Genomic DNA, 18,703 nt, shown 5'->3' with positions numbered 1-18,703 from the left:
AGTACTGTTAAAAGCTCTTTGCATGTATTAATCCATTTAACCCTCAGAATAGGCCTTGTATAGGTTTTTAATCTCTTTTTAACAAATGGAGAAAACTGAGTCACAGATTAAGTCACTTGCTCCAGAACATGCAACAATAAGGTGGGTCATCTGGAATTAGAACCCTGATGTAAGACTCCAAATTTCTGCAAGAGAATACCATCCCTAATCTCTGTCTAAAGAGTGACTGGCTCAATCCCCTTCTAAATAACAAAGGTTAAAATGTGGCTTTGTCCTGCACATCCACTCAAGTGCCATCCCAGGTCGGCGCTGCACTCTGTCTGCGAGTTAACATGTAAGTTTACCAACACACTCATTTTCAAGTAGATGGATTGAAAAGTTATTTCCTAGATTATTTAGCCCTCTGGGCTAACACCTTTCCATGGAGTGGCTAAGAAGAGGCAGCACAGCATCCAACCAGGATATAAGGCATGTAACAGGTCACCCAATTTTGAAAACGGACCCTAGTAACATCAATAATTCTGATGACTCTTCATCCCAGAAACCAGAAGTCCTAGAAATGTTGTATAGCCTTCCAAACAGAAGTAGTTTTAACAGATCATCTTCAATAATTTATTCTACTAGGCCTTGCTCTGAGTCTATTTTTAGTGCTAACCACTAACTTTATCACCATGAAAACCACTTGTGGCTTTTCAACACATGATGGCTGGGATATCAGCAGGCCACATGGAAGCAGGGGGCTGGATCCCCTTTGGGTTTGTTTTCCGCTGATGCTTTCCTTAACTTCTCTGGGTCTTTAGGAATAGAATTAGAACAAAACAGAAACAGACTCAGAACAAACTAGTGTACCAGTGGGAACAGGGAGGTGAGAAGCTGCAAGAGAGGTATAAAAGATTGAGGTATAAACAACTATGTACAAAATAAACAAGATATAAGGATGCATGGTATAACACAAGGAATATAGCCAATATCTTATAATAACTTTAGATGGAGAATGACCTATAAAAATACTGAATCACCATGTTGCATACCTGAAACTAATGCAATACTACAAATCAACTACAATTAAAAAAGAATAGAATTCCTAATGGCAATGCATACCTCAAGAAGCCAAATAATTTTTTTCCCCAGCAACTAGTTCTCTACTGATACAAAGTCACTGCAAAATGCCATTGATGAGATGAATTTACCTCCACTCAGCAATGCATCTTGGCAGCACCTCTGTCCAAACTGAGAGTCTAAAATACAATAAAAACTTCAATCCCAACTGGGTTTTCGGAATCCATGAGAATGAACTGAATGAAATTGACCTTTTGGTTGCATGGGCTATCAAGGCTGAAAATATCAGAACGCTCTAACCCGTGAAAACAAACTTAGCAAGATGTATTAGGTTTGAAAGTGAAAGTGTTAGTCACTCAGTCGTGTCTGACTCTTTGTGACTCCATGGACTGTAGCCCTCCATGCTCCTCTGCCCATAGAATTCTCCAGGCAAGAACACTGGAGTGGGTTGCCATTGCCTCCTCCAGGGGATCTTCCCTAGCCAGGGACTGAACCTGGGTTTCCCACATGGCAGGCAGATTCTTTACCATCTGAGTAACCTCCTTCAAATGAGAGTAACAGATGTTTTATTTGTTTTCAGGTTATGATTTTTCTCAATCCCATGTTACTTCTATACTAACTCTATGCTCACTTCTTCAAAATTATTTGATAAAATTTCAACATAGGTCATTTTATTTTCCATTCAGTAATAATTATCAGAGGATATTTATGGTGGCATTTATGATTCAAAACCTTCATGTTTTCTCAGGGTGTCTTTGTTAAATCCCACTGAAGCTAAGCTCTAGTTTATCCCATGCTCTGGTCCATCTCCTGCTTATTGCTGCTGTTGCCACAAGAGCACGTGAGATAGCTTGGAAGATTTTCAAGGATACAAAATCATTAATAAGGTGCAAAAAAGAGCAACATACTTGGCCCAGAACCAATTTAAAATATGTCTGCATATAATAATTTGAAGAAAAATAACAGGCATCTGAAAAATCACTCAGAAAGTAAAACAGTGGATATGGGTGTGAACTGGTTCCAGAACAGGACAAAATTTCTGAACTCAGAAAAAACAACATCATGGGGAAAAACTTATTTTTGTAGAACAGGGCCTATAATAGTACATCAAGTCTTAAAGAACAGATCTTTTATCAAAAACCAAACTATCATACACTATTAATCTGAGGTTAATAACATAGCCATGACTTATGCTGAGAACAGAGAAATGCCCTATTTTAAAAGGCAATGTATTTAAATTCTTTTTCTCTGTGCAATTCCCTTCTCTAAAGTAAAACAGAGCTTAATCTTCACTTGAGTGCTCACTTTTGGTATATTCTCATGTTAAGCTTAATCATTATAGCTCTTCTCCCTCACAGTAAAGTCTGAATTGGACAGATACTGAAATATTTTATTAAATATTTTTTCATCTTCTATCCTTTCTTCCCAAATCCCAATCATATTTCTATCCTCTCAACCAATCAACTGAGGGGAAGATGAGCAATTAAAACTTAAAGATACTGGCAATACATACTTGACTGTTTTCTACCCATCACATACCTTCCCCTCACAGCAGAATTTATCAGTAGTGGTAATGGTAATGGCATGACAATAAGGGAATCTATGTCCTACTCCAAATTCCCAGTCCTAATCCCCAGAGAAAACATCATTAATAATGTCCTGCATATTTTCAGACACTTTTCAAGAAAATATGTACATATATGTGCATCTATTCATTCTTTCACTTTTTAAAATACAAGTAGAGAGATGCCATGCTGAAATATTTTTTCTCACTTTGTTAGTCTGAGAGATTCTCATAGTAGGATGGAGACATCCATCTCATCCTTTATAATGCATGAATTACACTAAGGATTGCACCACAATTCTATTTCATCCATCCCCTATTAATGGACATTTAGGTAATTTCTAATTATTTGCCATGACAAACTACACTGTAATGACCACACACACAAAGGTTTCTATGGGAAAGAGGAATTGCTAGGTCAGAGAGTATATGTGCAGTTTTAATAGCTATAAACTGGCAAATCAACTTTCGAAGAGGTTGCAACAACTGGCAATCCCAGTTACAACTGCTCTGCCCACTTGCCATTGAAAATTTACCCTTCCCATATTCAGTTATAAAACTAGACTAATGCATATGAATGAATGCAAAGCTACTCCCAAAGACAATCTCATGAGTTAAGCACAAACAAATTCCATTAAAAAAATATTGCTCTGCTCATTTATTTTTGCATGTGTTGTCTCACCTCAATAAAATATTCATACGAAACTACTGAATGCCCTGAGTGACTGTTTCAACCACACGCTACAATGCTGTCATTAAATCGACATTTAGAAGTTAGAAGGTAGCACAGAAGTCTAAGGTGAAATTCGCGATAACAATAATTGTTAAATTTCACACAATGAAAGTTGACTAAAACCCACTATTGGTTCATGATTTTCTTGTCTTCTCCTGTACCAAATTGGTAATTATCAAACACGTTTAAAATGCACTAATCAGGCTCTATTTTTCAGTATCTGCATTGACCATAAATTACCTAAAGAATGAGTTCAAGTTCTTTAACAAAGCACACAAAACCCTTTAAAAACCTGTTCCTCTCTGACAGCCCAGAGGGGTAGGGGGTGGAGGGAGGTTCAAGATGAAGGGGACATACATATATACATACTTTGATCTATCAAGAACATAACCCAATGCACAGTATTTGTGCCTTTCTCCTTAACCATGCAATAGCTACCTGACAGGACAGACCATAGTGTGTTGATTTTTATATTTTCCCCTCCCTGTGGTTTAACGTAGTACACACAATTGGTATGTATTCTATGTATGTTTAATGACTGTTGAATGAAGAAATGGGAGTTTTTAATTTAAATAAAAAGCATGTGGATAACTTTTTTCTTTTGTGTGGAAAACTGCAAAACCACTTTTATTAAAAGATGTATCACAGGAAATGATGTTGAGTTTAAAAAATTTTTCATTCATTTGTCCATTCATTCAGCTAATATTCTTTGAGTGTTTGCTATGTGCCAGGTACTCTTGCAGCTACTAGAGGTACAGAAGTGAACAAGACCAGGTTCTGTCCATTGAGCTTAGATTCTAGTGAGAAATCATTTAATAAAGAAGTATGCATACTAACAAATCAATAAAGAAGACAATTTCAGATAAATATCAGTAGAATGAAAATAAAATAGGGTAATGGGCTAGAGAGCATATTAAGGCATGTAGGGGGACAGAAAATTTAAATGCAGGCTAAGGGAGGTCTTTCTTAAGAGTTGACATGTGAAGTGAAAAGTGAATGATAAGAAGAAGACAGCCATATGGAAATCCAGGGAAATGACATTTCAAAGAGAGAAGCAGCTTGGCATGTTCAAGGAACAAAAAGACCAGTAAAGATAAAATGTCGTTGAATGCAGGTGGTTTATGGGGGCCAGTCAGGGTAGAGATTGGGAAGGGAAATGGCACATGATCATGGTATACTTGGTGATCAATCAGACAGAAAAGCAACAAATAGATCACAGAAGATGCAATAAGCAATGATGTAAAAAATCAGATGTCAGTTGTAAAGGACACCCACTGAAAGACTTACAGCAGCAAAATTCTTGAATAACCAAAATTTTGTATAAAATGTCTGGATATTCATGAATTCTTCAAAGTCCATGGATCCCAGGCTAAAAGTTCTTGATTAAATATGTAATAATTAATTTTTCTTCCTTGGGCTAATAACAACATGCATTCAACATTTGTTTCACCTCTGGTAATACCTAAGAGATTATTTCTCAGTATAAAGAACACTGGTGCTAACCAATTTAGAGAAAACAAATCCTTAAAACTCTTCCTTAATAACATCCTACACTTCAACCTTCTTGTTTTTCTTTCTTCAAAATGTAAACTTACAAACCAAGGATTAAAAAACCTAGAAGTGAACTGCAGACTAATCATTCCAGCCACTGCATCTCAAATTCACACTATTCCTCAAAACGAGATTTCTGAAGCTGTAGAAACTAATCAAATTAGAGTCTAGCTGACCACAGAGCTGATTGCTGCTTTCCATTTATAAGGACTGCTGATCTTAATTATTTTTATGATGTGACACCTTTTTCATTTGTCGATTCTAATTTTCCTCAATGTATAATCAGAGATTTTTCAGGAGTAGCTTACCCATATGCAAAAATGTATGCAGTTCAAAACCACATGGAATAATAGAAACAAACAGAAAACACTAAAGGAATAAAAGGGTTGAGAAGGCAGTATTAGATAATCTATATGATATTGTGTGTGTGTGTGTGCATGCATGCACACAGAAAAGCAAATAAACTTTAGACACCTGTTCATGGACACTCAAAAAAGAAAAAAACTAATATTTATGAAAGCAATTTGCATTTTACAACTGTTACACCACCTTAAAATGAAACATCATTGTTACTGAATAACTGAGAAATGTCATCACAAACTTATGCACTATGGAAATTCACTTGTGCTCTTCTTTCCCTGAAGTTACAAAAAGTGTTGACCATCATTAGCTATCACCAGTAAACAACATCCATCAGTAATGTAACCATCAGCACAGAATCACAGAAGTGCTCCTTTGCCTGAAGTATCTTTTCTGAAAAAGTTTTTGTAACCACACTTACGATTCTTCATTATTCCTGAGAGAGAGAGAGAGAGAGAGACAGACAGATTTCTCTGTTCCATATTAATGTATGTACAAGAGACTAGGTCCTTTTCTTACATCACTTTTCTTGGAAGTATTATAATTACGGCTGAAATGGCCATTAGCCCCCTTTCCTGATCACTTATTATGAGTGCCACTTCAGGTTTCGGCGCAAGGGCTTTCATACAGTATTCCACTTATACTATCAGCAATACAGCACCTTGCAGAATTCATCCTGCTGGTATTAAGCCTCCAGTATTAGCTAAGACCCAACTGTCCTTTAGAGATCTGACCCTTAAAACTCAGAGAAAAGCGATACATCCTAAAGGATTTCTAGAGAGTATCAAACTGTCCTAAATCTAAATTCAAATCCAAGCTGTCCAAATTCCAATACTATAACAATTATACTACTTTTCATGGCTAACTAACACTGGAAAACATTTTACTCTAAAACTAGCTACTTTGATTTATTTTCTTTCTTCCCTTCCTTGTTTCTTCTAATAGCAGACAAAATTTATCTAATTTACCTAATAATAGATATAATCAATATCTACTATTAATTATGTTCAAATTCAAAAGTGATCTACATTGTTGTTCTGTAGTAGCATATAAACTATTTTTAGGTGATTGTAATATGTGCCCAGAATTTGGAATTTTCCATAATTAAATTACAAAGAAACAGTCTTAATCCTATCACCAGCAATAATAAAGCTCAGCAAATGACAGCCATAGTCATTCACTAACCACCGACCCGTACAAAATATAAAGTTCTCCCATTGTGCCAACTAAGGTTTTGCCAGACTCTGGCATGGCTAAACCATCTACTAGAATATTTTTCACCTAAGCTTCTCATAATCTATGATACCCAAACACCTGGAGCTGATAACTCTAGATTAATTTACATTGTAATTTCCCCTCAGTAAATCTGTATTTCTCCATAAACAGTAGCTTTTAAATATTAAATTTAGCCAGTTTATGTGTCATGATTTTTACCCTACAAGACTAGAATAAAATGAAATATGCATATGTCATTATACATTGCAAAATATCACATAAAATAGCACATAATTATTAAATAAACATATGCCCTTGCCCTTATGACATAAACCATGTAGCAACATTGAGTTAAACAAAACAGGAAGGTAGTCACACATTTTTGTTTGTAGACTGAATCTTCATGCCTTTAAGAGACTATCAATTGTTAGGGCCTGGACCTAAAAAAGAAAGAATGAAATATTAATAATGTCCCACCTTGTGGGAGCTTGGTATTACTTGACACTACACAGAAACCGACCTTTTTGTCCTTCAGGCTTGCCTACCAGGCCCCATCTTCTATCGCAAAAGCCAAATCATCTGATCCCAAACTAACTGTCAACTGCCTGTGATGGTGGGGAAGCCAGACATCAATCAATCAGGTTTTATCAGACGCTCTCTTCGTTTCTCTGTTGTGCTCATCTTATCATCTGACCCAGTTGTAGCCCTGACTTCAGAGGCTTAAGCAACTTGATGACAAAATATGCGCCTGTTTGTCCAAGATGCTCATTGTTAAGAAGTGGGGTGATATTTTTAGCAGCTACCTAATATATTTGCAAATGAACTCTTGAATATTTCAGATTTGCACAAGCCCCATGGTGGTCAGTCTCTCCTGCACACTAAGCTTGTTATTGGCTATGGGAGGCCCAATAAATCCAAAATATGCAAAAGTACTTAGGTGCAAGTCAAATGTCATTGGAAAATATGATTATTTTCATGGCAATGTGGCAGAAAGGCTATCAATATGAGAATTTCAGGATGGCACTTCAAGAGAAAGAAGACCTAATTGATAAATGTGCACAATACAAATTCAGACAGTTTTACACCAAACAAATAAAAGCAAGTCAGAAAATTAAAAACCTTTTTAACTATTCCTATTGACTGGAGTCTTGGAGGGAAAAAAGTGTTTAAATCTTCAATGCTGTTGGAAAAACAACATTAAGTGTCCCACTGCTCTAATGATATAAATAATGTACTCCGATACATAAACTAGTTGGGTAAGGAATCAACTGTGACATAGATCATGAGTTTGACAGTTTTTAATTCAAACAAAATATCTGTTACATAATTTTTATACAAAACTGACAAGAGTGAAATACAGATATATAGTATGTCTATAAGTACTCTATGTTTGTATAAGCAACTGTCCACTTGCTTATTTTCCTTAAAAATCAAAAGAACAATTTTTATGATGAATACAAGACTTTCATTAATAGGCAATATTGTCAATACTCCATTCAGCTCTCATTTAAATTTTCACTGAACTATATTTTGAAAGTATTTTAAGAGCAGCATAAAATTTATCCACAAAGTTTATTCATATAAATACATACATGAATCATATAGGTATGGGCTATAAAACATCACAATGTGTTACAGTGATGTATGTTGACATGAATGAAAATGCACACCATGAAAGCAATTTGTACACAACAAATGAGAAAGTACAAGAATAATTTGTACAGCATTCCAAAAGATTCCCACTAAATTCACAGGGTCTTATTTTTTAAAAATGCCTTTGAACTTCTCAGCAGACAGCAAGGAAGGAGTCTTACTAGTATATGGCATTTTATATTTTCGAACATAAATGGGGAACTAAACAAGCTTCTACTTGCAATATGATTTTTTCTCTTTTTACATTACTATAAGAAATTGTTTTAAATCCATTAAAAAAGTTCTTGATACCAAATATGCTAAAATTAAGTTATAACACAAAGCTTTATCGTTGAATTAAAAATAATCAGAACTTTTAATTGAATTATCTGATAATCTTTAAAACTTGTATTCTAAATTAGGTAATTTAAATGTAGTAAGCAAGAGAGAAATGGACAGTATTGAGTGTATTATTATTTATTTTTTATTCTTTAAAGCCACTTAGTAGTATACGATTTTTAGTTATTTTCTGACACACATTCAGAGGAATCTGGTCCTCAACTGAAATTAAATATTTGTTTATTCACTATTTTTCATCTTCTAACTTCCAGTTTACTGCAGGCATATAATAATATGAGAATATGCCACAGTAAACCAAATCTTTTATCTTAAAGGGCACACCATTATTTATATTACAAAGAAGCAACTAATAATAAAATTAAAAGTTCCAGATTAATAGATAGTAAAGGTCAAATACTTGTCTCTAAGTTTATAATTGATTATTCACCCAACTCAAGTTTAAAGACTTCTCCAAATTTTGAAATAAACTGTGGCTGAAACACCTATGTCAAGCAATTCACAAGATATCTTACAGATACAATATTATATAGATGTCAACTTGTTGAAAATTCTCTTAAACTGTCTCAACAAGAGATATTCACAAAGTTTTACACATGGAGATTGAGTAATTCATATCTTCAAAAGGATTTCTCTAAGAAGGGAATCAATTAGGAAATTACAGTAAATATATCTTCAATAAATGCCTGCCTATTTAGAGATAATTTTAGATTCATTTTAAAGTTTAAACAAACTTTTCAAATAGCTTTTTTAGTAGGTTGTACAGAAACTAGACACAGTAGCTTTATGTAGACTATAAAAACTCTGTACATGTGCGGTAGCCTACATAAAAGCTATATTTTATATACATTTGTGGTAGTTGATTAGGATACATCTAACATCATTAAAAGTCAAATCATGTTATAAAAAAAACATCAGACTAAGACCATTCAACAACTTCTAGCAATTCAAAGGGGCAGTAGCCGGTGGCAGATGCCCAGATGAACTGAAGGCCTATTTAATACTAAATACCACACTAGAGACTCTTATAAACATATTTCTTTTTTTTACACTCACGGGGATATTGCCAGACTATTAAATAATAAATAGCACTGTCTTGCAGACTATATAAAGAGTTGACTTTCCACCTATTACATGGACAATGCCTGGAATGAATAAGCAATTATATGACATTGGTTATAACCATCAGGCATTTTACATTCATTTTTAAAATCTCCAAAATGATAAGATACGTATACAGCTTCCCCATAAACACACATATTTAAGTTTATTTAGTGCCCACAACCTCAAGTATAAAGTAGAGCATTTCAGGTACCATTTCTAAATCCAATTTTTAATCTTTAGCATAATTTTTTAAAATAATCAATGAATTTCCAAGAATCCGATTTAGAAAAAAAAAAGTTCATTTTAAGCAATCACTATATATTAGAAATATATTTTAAAAAATAGCATCTCTTTGATTTCCTGGCTTTGGCAACTTACATTCTTTTATTATCTCTGCAAACATCCTTCAGAGACATCTTTCCTTTGAGCTTACCACCTTAGGATTTCCTTTATTAGTAATGAATATTTGTTAACACAAAAACAGTTCTATAACACTTCTTTCTTGGACCTATCAGAGCCAAACTCTCTGGCTGAGACATGGGGCTGCTTATCTTGTACCCATCACGAGGCAAAACTGGTCCTCAAAAGCACTTTTTAAAAAATAGTGGATATATTATAATAGACCCGGAGAGAGGGATGAAAGAGAAAAAAATAAGAGCTTATTTTAACACCTGAAGTCTTGACCAAAATCAGTTCTACCCAGTAACTATCACATATTCATTTTTAGAAGTGTTTGTCAAAAGCACAAATTACTAAGGCTTTAAATAATCCTGACTAGACAATTCTTCTCTACCTTTTTGTCATCTCAAAAAGACAGTCCGACTGTAATGGTATGACACCCTCTCAGACAAGCCTCTCGGCATTAATATTTAAATCTTACCTATCCCTTGTGATTGGAATTCAGCCTCTATTCACAAACAAAAACTAAATCAATGTTCTTAGAGTTCAAACTAGATCCCTAAACAGTTTGCCACTCTCTATGCACAGATAAGATAAACTTTCTTTGACCCAAGAGATGAAGTTGCCATGACGATCAGAGAGTCCACTTTCTATATTGATATTTTGCTGATGTAACAACAAATAGAACCAGATCCTAGTGCTGATAATGGTGATTAATTAATACTAATATTGATCCCTACAAGCAAGAGACAAGGCTATTAACTTGAAGCCTGAAAAGTCAATTGTTACCTGTGGCAGAGATACTAGGAGCTGATTTGGAAGCATAATAAACAAATGTGCTATCTTTATGCTAATACCTTTAAAGAGATAGTACTTTCTAGAATGCCAAATATTACCATGTCTCAGCTTATTAACTTAATTGCATTTCAGCGTTTAAAAATGTAACCTTATTGAATGATACATACTTACCCCTTTATCTATGGTGGAAACACATTCTCTGGTGACTGAAGTAAGGGACTTTTGTTGCTATTCATTTGGTGAGGGAATGAACTGATAATTTTACACAGCGGCAGGCTCTGAATTAGACAGGGTTTCAGAAATACCTGCAGTGTTCTTCTAAAATGTCCTACTAATCCTTCAGAATTGGGAAAGCAACAAAAACTCCAAGGGAATATGACTGGGAGAATGACAGCTCCAAAGCTAACGTATTCACCCATAGATTTTAGCAAACAAAGATTTCATTGAAGAAAGTATTCTTGAAAAAACTTTTTTTATTCCCAGATACACCTAGTTTTAGATTTTTCACACAATTTAGCCAAACACCAAAAAACCTGCTCTAAACGGTATCACTTCATCTAAAACTTGAATATACAGTCTTTTGAAGGAATTGAGAAGGCACCTTTTTGGAACGTACAGAATGTAGAATAAGTAAGATTATTTATTTAATACCTTTTAAGCAAGTTACACGTTGAAAAGGGGATGTGATTAAAATACCAATTATAAGTCCATTCTTGATTTACCTTGCTTATGGGGGAGAACAAAAATATCCATATTCGAAATCCATACATCTAGTCCCAAATATGTCATTTTAGCAAACACATTAGCTTCAATCTTGTTCTCTCAAAACTTTTTCCAGTGATAAGAACTAGTAGCAAAATGGACTAAAATTAGTTTGATTTCTTTGTTTTTACCATGTGAAGGAAGAGCTAATTTAGTCCTTAAATAGTCCTCAAACAGTAGAAATAACAGGGATGAGGGAGGCCTTGAAGAGCACATGGACAGAACTCTGCTACCTTAACTATGACAGAGAGTTAATTTACACTACCATACAGGCAAAACATATATACATATGAGCTAGACAACTAACATAATCAATCAATATCTTAATTTACTCTCAAAATTAACCAGAAACAAATTGATGTGTAAATCTTCGCATTAACCCTTAAATATAAAATAAATTTTAAATTAGCAGAATGTAAAAATTAGAAGCTAATCGTTTAACTGCACTACTGTCTGGCACAACTTAATAGCACCAACTTAAATAAAATAAGACAAGTCACGTCATATTTTCTATGTCTACATTTAAATGGTTCAGGAAATATTTTAATTTGCAAAGACTTATTGGTACCTTGGAATGTCTAAAGTGAACACTGATTTCTTATATGAAATTCAGAGAGATGCTTTACACTCGTTATAATTGAACTGATATACAATCACATTATTCTTAACGTTTCTGGTTATAATTTATAGAAGCGTTCAAACTTCTTTGTCCATTTAAAATACTGAGACATATAATATTAAAACTCATAATTTTTCTTCCCGCACAATTTTATAAATGGACCACTTTAGAAAGCTACCAGAAGTGGAAAACACAAGAGTTGCTCTTTTAATTCCAAGTCATATCACAAAGTTTTAACCCTAAACTCTTTTATAGCAACTAGGGATATGAAATGCTGCTGCATTTATATTTGCATTGCGACTGCACTTAACTTAAAAAAAAAAAAAAAAAAACTTGACTTCATGATTAATGGTCTTTAGAAGTGAACTTTCTTATATTCTCTTTAACTCTTAAAAACTAGGATTCACCTATTAGCCATTTCTTAACTTTCTATTTTTAAAACATCTACTAAATGTTCTTAGGTTTTTTTGAGAAAAATTCTATGTATTGATATATGTCAAATATGTAATAAAGAAATTAATTTTTTACATTACATTGGGTACCAATCTTTCTATTCTATTAACAAAACAGCTAGTATACATAATGTATTTTGCTTTAGCTCATGGCCAGTGTAAAAATAGATTTTCTGAAATGTAACTCAGTTAAAAAATGTAGAAAACAAAATCCCTAACTTGAGATCCAACATAAACCAAAAAGAAAGGCTTATCTTTTAATGTTATGTTTAATTATTTTTTAAATCCAAAGAAGTGAATAATGTTTCAAAGCAAAAAAATCTGTCTTAATACTTTGCAGATAAAAAAACAAAACATCCTGGATATGAGTGATCACTGTATTTTAAATGTGCAAAGCATACCCAACGCCCTTTTTAAAAATAATAATATTAATGATAATTCAGTAGTTAATTAACCCCAAAATTATGGATTTAATATTAATACATGAAACACTAAAGAAGAGAACAATGAAAACTAACCACAACCACCTCTTTGTATAACATAATTTTAAGGTTCTAAAGATGATCCACTCGAGGTTTTCACATTTACAAATATTAAATAAATTTAATATGCAATACTCTCATTTAAAATAATAATCAGTTTATAAACAAAGCATTTAATATTATCTACTTTTTAAGAAACAGCATAAAACATTCAAGAGACACTGTGCAAGTCAGGGATTCATACGGCCTGAAATTATTAGATCATCTCAAATAACAAAAAGGCAATGTATTCAATATGAAAGGATTCCAAGTTCTGCAAAAGTCCTTCTACAGAACTGCTAACAAGGTTATTCTTTACAGGGAACATTTTGCTTTCAAGGTGTATATTCATTCCCAATATCTACTTCACTTAATAAAAAAAAAAAAATCTCTCTTAATTCTCCCTTTTTCCTTCACCACAAATTATTTGGCACATGATCCAGACTGAACATTTCTGTTCAACACGTTTGAAAACACCAAGCAATCTAAAAGTTTTAGGAAAACTATTCTTGAATGGTATCAAGAAGAGTGCCTTTTCTTAATGTTGGATAAAAACAAAGTATTTGAGTTTTCTCTCTTTCAATGTCTACATTAACTACTAGCTGGCATTTGTTAAAAATACATATATATATATATATAAGTATGTATGTATGTATATCTTTCCTGAACCCATAGCCAATACACTCAGTGAGACTGAAGTTGGGGACATATAGGGCAATAAACACATTACTAGAGACAACAGCTTGAAGAAGAAAATGACAGTAAAACTGCACATATAACACAGTTACTAATCATAAAGAGATGCGTTGGTAAAAGAAAAAAAAATCATCATTTCTGTCATAAATTTTGCAGTGCAGCCCCAGAATGGAGAACAATCTGGGCAATTTATTGGCATATTGGCAGGAGGTGATAAGGCTAAAAACAACAACAGCGAGCAGCTGTGCGGGGAGATGGGCTGATAGCATGATATGGCTCCCACACCAAACACCTCCCATCCTATCAGGGCTTTTTATCAAACCAGGATTACAATAATAGCTTAGAAGAGAAAGCTTCTGAGGGGAGGGCAGAAAATATAGTCTTGGAATAGGGAAAAAAAAATCTGAATTTTGGGACAAAACATGGGGGCAAAATACATAATTTATCACTGTATTATCAGGAAATCCAGGCAGTCTAATCAAGGAGCACTGAGTGACTATTTTTTGCCTTATCATCCAAAGTGGTGGAAACGGAGAAGGAATTATCAGGCTTCTGCAGATTGCTGGGCTGGAATTTTAATGGTAATAATCGGGTTTCTGATGGTATATCTTCTCCGCTTATCTTTCCCATTATCTCCTCTTATCTGGCCAGTCATCATAGCAAATTAATGGTGCTCTTTCAGCGTTGCCTTTTTATCGCTGCCCGGAGAGCACCCAAGGGGAAAGAATAAGCAAAATATTAAAATACTGCATAAATCACAATTTTAGATAGCAGGGAACTGTACGCAGTAAAAGGAAAAAAAAAAAAAACTGTGCCCAACAACCTTTTTGTCCTTTAAATTGACTGTCTTCACAGTTTCTGGTATAAGCTGACTTTTTGCTTGTCATAGTTGCTCTAAATTGGGTATGTTTTATCAGCAGTGCCAAAGCTTTATTTTCAAATTCTGGACATTTCCAAGTTTAAAATGCAGTTTCATTAGTTGCATGAAATGCCATTGTTTCAAAAAGCATTTCTTTCTGGTATTTTCCAAACTTCTGTTTGATCCAGAATATCAAAAGCAACACTGTTGTTTGTAATTTTTTTTAATGTTTTTCTTCTTATACACTACTAAAATTGGAGAGACCTATCATAGTAATGACTCTGAGTATCAGACAAACTTCTCCATCTACAAAACTGCTTCCTACCTGAACAGGCAAAAGGAGACAGATGTCAATAGGTTACAACCAAAGTGACTTTACAGTTGGTCAAACTACATTTAAGTATTCCCACCCCACTCCACGCCCCCCCCAAAAAACAGCTATTATATAGCACTGCTCTATATATAACAATCCAAAGACCTCTAATTTCTCATTTTCCTTAACAGTGCAAGGGGAGAAGGGTGTCCACATTTGCATAGATAATCACTGTGACCCTAAACTGAATCCAATAAAAGTCTTAACTACATGTATATTAATAATGCATATGAATGCATGTATCAGCAGGCAAGGATCACTGGGAATAAATATAAATATAACACTTGTTCACTTTCAAATGAGAAAACTTTTAAGTATTTTTGATAGTTAATAAATCACAGCATTCAAATAAGGCACTAAAATGTTTTATGACCTATAACACAAGTGTAGCATCAGCAATTAGTTCCAGCGCTTTAATCTTCAATTATATGAGGTGGACATAGAAGGATAGAAAAAAAAATTTAATGTAGCTAATTGAGAAGATAACAAAGTATTCCCAAGTAGAATCAGATGGTCTTTGTGCTATACAATCAATTAATATTAATTATTTATTAACAATCTAGACGGCAGCCATGAACTAAAAAGCATTTTGCCTTTAATAATGCTTATAATCATATCTTATAATAAGCAGTTTTGTACTACCAAATACAACATTTATACACAGGGACCAGATCGATTTAGTTCTAAAAGGTAAAAATCAATTAGTTGAAACCAAGAATAATCACTCTGAAAAAAGGGAAAATCTTCAAAAACAGTGTCTCTCTCTACTCAATTAAAACTGCTTTGAGCCCAAAGTTAAGTCCAGTCCTTGCTTTAACCCAAGTTGAAGCAATTCAAGAGAAGAAATCCACTAAAGAAAAGCTAGCGAGTCTGCTTTGAGAGGCAAGGATCTAAATACTTCTGTAGCAAACTGCTTACAACCTGAACCCCATTTTATACGGGATTAAATTGCTTTATAGGATTTATTTTAAAACTACATTAAATGAAATTTCTAACACGAGGGGGTGCGTGTGATGTATAATCAAGGGGGAGGCAGTGTTATGAAAGCCTTTACTTAAAAGTACACGATTATCAGTTTTACATTAGTTGCGAGACTTCAGATAACACGAAGAAATGGACACACCGCATGGCTGGCAAAAAATAAAACAAGGCTGTTTCTCCTTTTCGGCCAAAGCGTTGAAGACATGTCGCAGGGCGACAAAACATTACGGGAAGGCTAATTCCCAAGACGCGAAAAGTTGAGCGAGTTGAGCTCTGCGGGTGTGTGCTTTTTGGGCAGGTGCCTCTCGCCCCGCTGGGGGCTCTCAGCACCACCCAGGCCCCCGGGGGCTCGGGGGCTTCAGGTCAGGCTCAGCTGAGGCGCCCAGGCTGCCTTGAACTCCCGGCTTCCGCGCTGGGAAGCAGCCGGCGGGCCCTCCCCGCGAGGACCCGGCGCGCCCGCGGGGCCCGAGGTCACCCGCACGCCCGCCGCGTAAAGCGTCCCGGTGCCGCGAGCGGGACGGGCCCGGAGCCCCCGGCCAGATCCGCCCGCGCCAGCCCCGCGCCCGCAGGGCGGAGGCGCACGGCTGCCAGCGGCCGAGGCGCGAACTTTTACACCTACTTTTTGTTTCGCTTCGGCTGTGGCGTGGCTTTGGCACCGCCCCGGATCGGGACCCAGACACTGATTTTCCACCGCCTGGGGACGCGGCCTCCCTCGCCCCGAGGTCTCCACCAGTTGTTTCGGAGAACTAAGTTCTCACTCTGGTTGCTAAAAAAAAAAAGTGGTCCCCAAGAGTAGCAGCCCGTCCAACGCAACAACAATGACCGCAACCACACTGATAACAACCTCCTGAGTGAGTTGGAGCTACCCAGCCAGGCTCCAGGCGAAAAAGCAGCGCTAAGTGCGCGCGGGGGGTCAGAATTAAAAAGGACCCCGAGGGCGAAGGCTGAGCCGGGCCAGAAGCCGGCTGTTCCTCGCAGCCTCTTTCTCGCCCGGCGGTCGGGCTGTCCGTCTGTCTGTGCACGACTAGCTGTCCCTCCAGCTGCTCGAAGTTTGACAAATCCCGGGCAGCGGGAGCGGATTTCCCCGAGTCTCCCTCCCCTCCATTTCCCGCCCCGCGCGCGCCCCCCGCCCCAGAAATAATCCCACCAACTCTCGGCCCCGCGTGCAAACTTACGTTTGATCTGCCGGGGTTTGCTCTGCTTTCGCCGGGACATTTCGGCGGCGGCCGCTGCCCCCGGGGCTCCCGCGGTGCCCGCGGTCGGGGCTGCCGCTCCCTCGGCTCCCGCCGCCGCCGCCGCCGCCGCCGCCGCCGCCGGCCGGGCTCGGGCCGCCGCCGGCCGGACTCCAGGTGCTCCGGGCACGCGGGATTCCGGGCGCTGGGCTCCTCCGGGAGCCGCGGATCCACGTTTGGAGATGAGCAGGCAAATGACGAGGGAGAGAGAGAGGAGAGGAGAGGAGAGCGGGGCAAAGAGAGTGTGACAGGAGGGAGGGGAGGGGGAGAGCGCCGCGGTGGGGGTGGGGGGAGAGGGGGAATTCGCAAACGGAGGAGCCGGCAGAGGGAAAAGGGGGAAGGGGGGCGGGAAGGGAGTGCGAGCGCAGGGGAGAGGGGAAGCGAGGGGGCGGAAGGCGCGCGCTAAGGCGCGCTCGCTCCCCGGCTCTCGGCGGCTCGCGGGGCACAGACGCCGCCGTTCCGGGCCGCGCAGCTCTCGCTCTGCCGCGGGAGGCGGCGAGGCGCGGGAGGGAAGGAGGGGCGCGCCGGGGCTGTGGGGAGGGGGGACTATCCCCTCCGCGGACGGAGGATTGGCTGCATCCGAAGCCAGTCCGGATGCAAACGAGGGCCCTGGCCTGGTCGCGTGGGGTGCAAGGCGAGCGCGGCGGGGGGCTGGGGGGGGCGGGTAGAAAGCGGCATGGGGAGGGCTTGCAGAGGGGCCACCTTCTGCAGTTGTCACCGCGGCAGCTCAGGGCTTTTGCCCAGACCACCCCCGCCTCCTCTGCCTGGCAACTTCGTTTCAACAGCCCCCTCTCGGATGGAGCCCCCCACCCCCCTGCCCCCCTCAACTCTCCTCTCTCAAGCCTCGTCTGTCCAGCGGGGCACAAAGAAATCTCAGTCTCTCCGTAAACTTTGCGCTTCCAGTTAATGCCGCCCCTCCCCGAGCCCCCACCCCGCCCTTCCAGCGCTTTTGGCAGGAAGGTTTAGGCCACTGGCAGAATTCTCTTCGAGAGCCAGCTGATCACAAATGCCAACTGTGTGTCCTGGGGCCAGTTAAGTCCCTCTCATCTGCCTAGGCAGGCTCTCCGGAGACCGGTTCATGGCTCTCAAGGTTCCCCCGAGACCGGGGCGGACACGGACCATCCCCGCGCCCCCCCCTCACTTGGCCCGCAAGGATGAGATGCTGAACAGCTCCTAAAAGTGCTCTTTCTCACCTGGAGTTTTCATTTTAAGGTTGTAAAAATTCCGAATTGGGAGACAGGCAGATATTTTTCTCACATCAGAAAGGAGGACCGTTAACTAGGTGATTAACCCTTCTGGGAAATGAACCGTCTCTAATCAGAATACTAACTTTTCGAGGAAGTCTGTGGAAGTTCTGAAGTCCCACCCTAGCCCCATAATATTTCATTCTTTTAGTTCTTCTGCCACAGGGAAGCAGCCAGCGACTAATAAAAGAT

General features: G+C 38.1%; 1 protein-coding gene across 1 annotated transcript in view; it reads right to left on the bottom strand.

The window, feature by feature from the left end:
* ZFPM2 (zinc finger protein, FOG family member 2) overlaps positions 1-17,362 on the bottom strand; it is a 524,508-nt gene extending 507,146 nt beyond the window's left edge. The window contains exon 1 of the mRNA XM_088844752.1: positions 17,211-17,362. Within this exon, the coding sequence (XP_088700878.1) occupies positions 17,211-17,250 (40 nt within the window). The 5' untranslated portion in view covers positions 17,251-17,362. The remainder of the gene's footprint in view (positions 1-17,210) is intronic.
* Positions 17,363-18,703: the final 1,341 nt, after the last annotated feature.

This window comes from Moschus berezovskii, chromosome 16 (genome assembly GCF_049115385.1).
Source record: "Moschus berezovskii isolate FMDL1 chromosome 16, NW_MosBer_1.0, whole genome shotgun sequence".
In the NCBI taxonomy this organism is placed as follows: Eukaryota; Metazoa; Chordata; class Mammalia; order Artiodactyla; family Moschidae; genus Moschus; species Moschus berezovskii.
The sequence above is the reverse complement of the archived record's forward strand: the minus strand, read 5'-3'. Positions and strand labels throughout refer to the sequence as shown.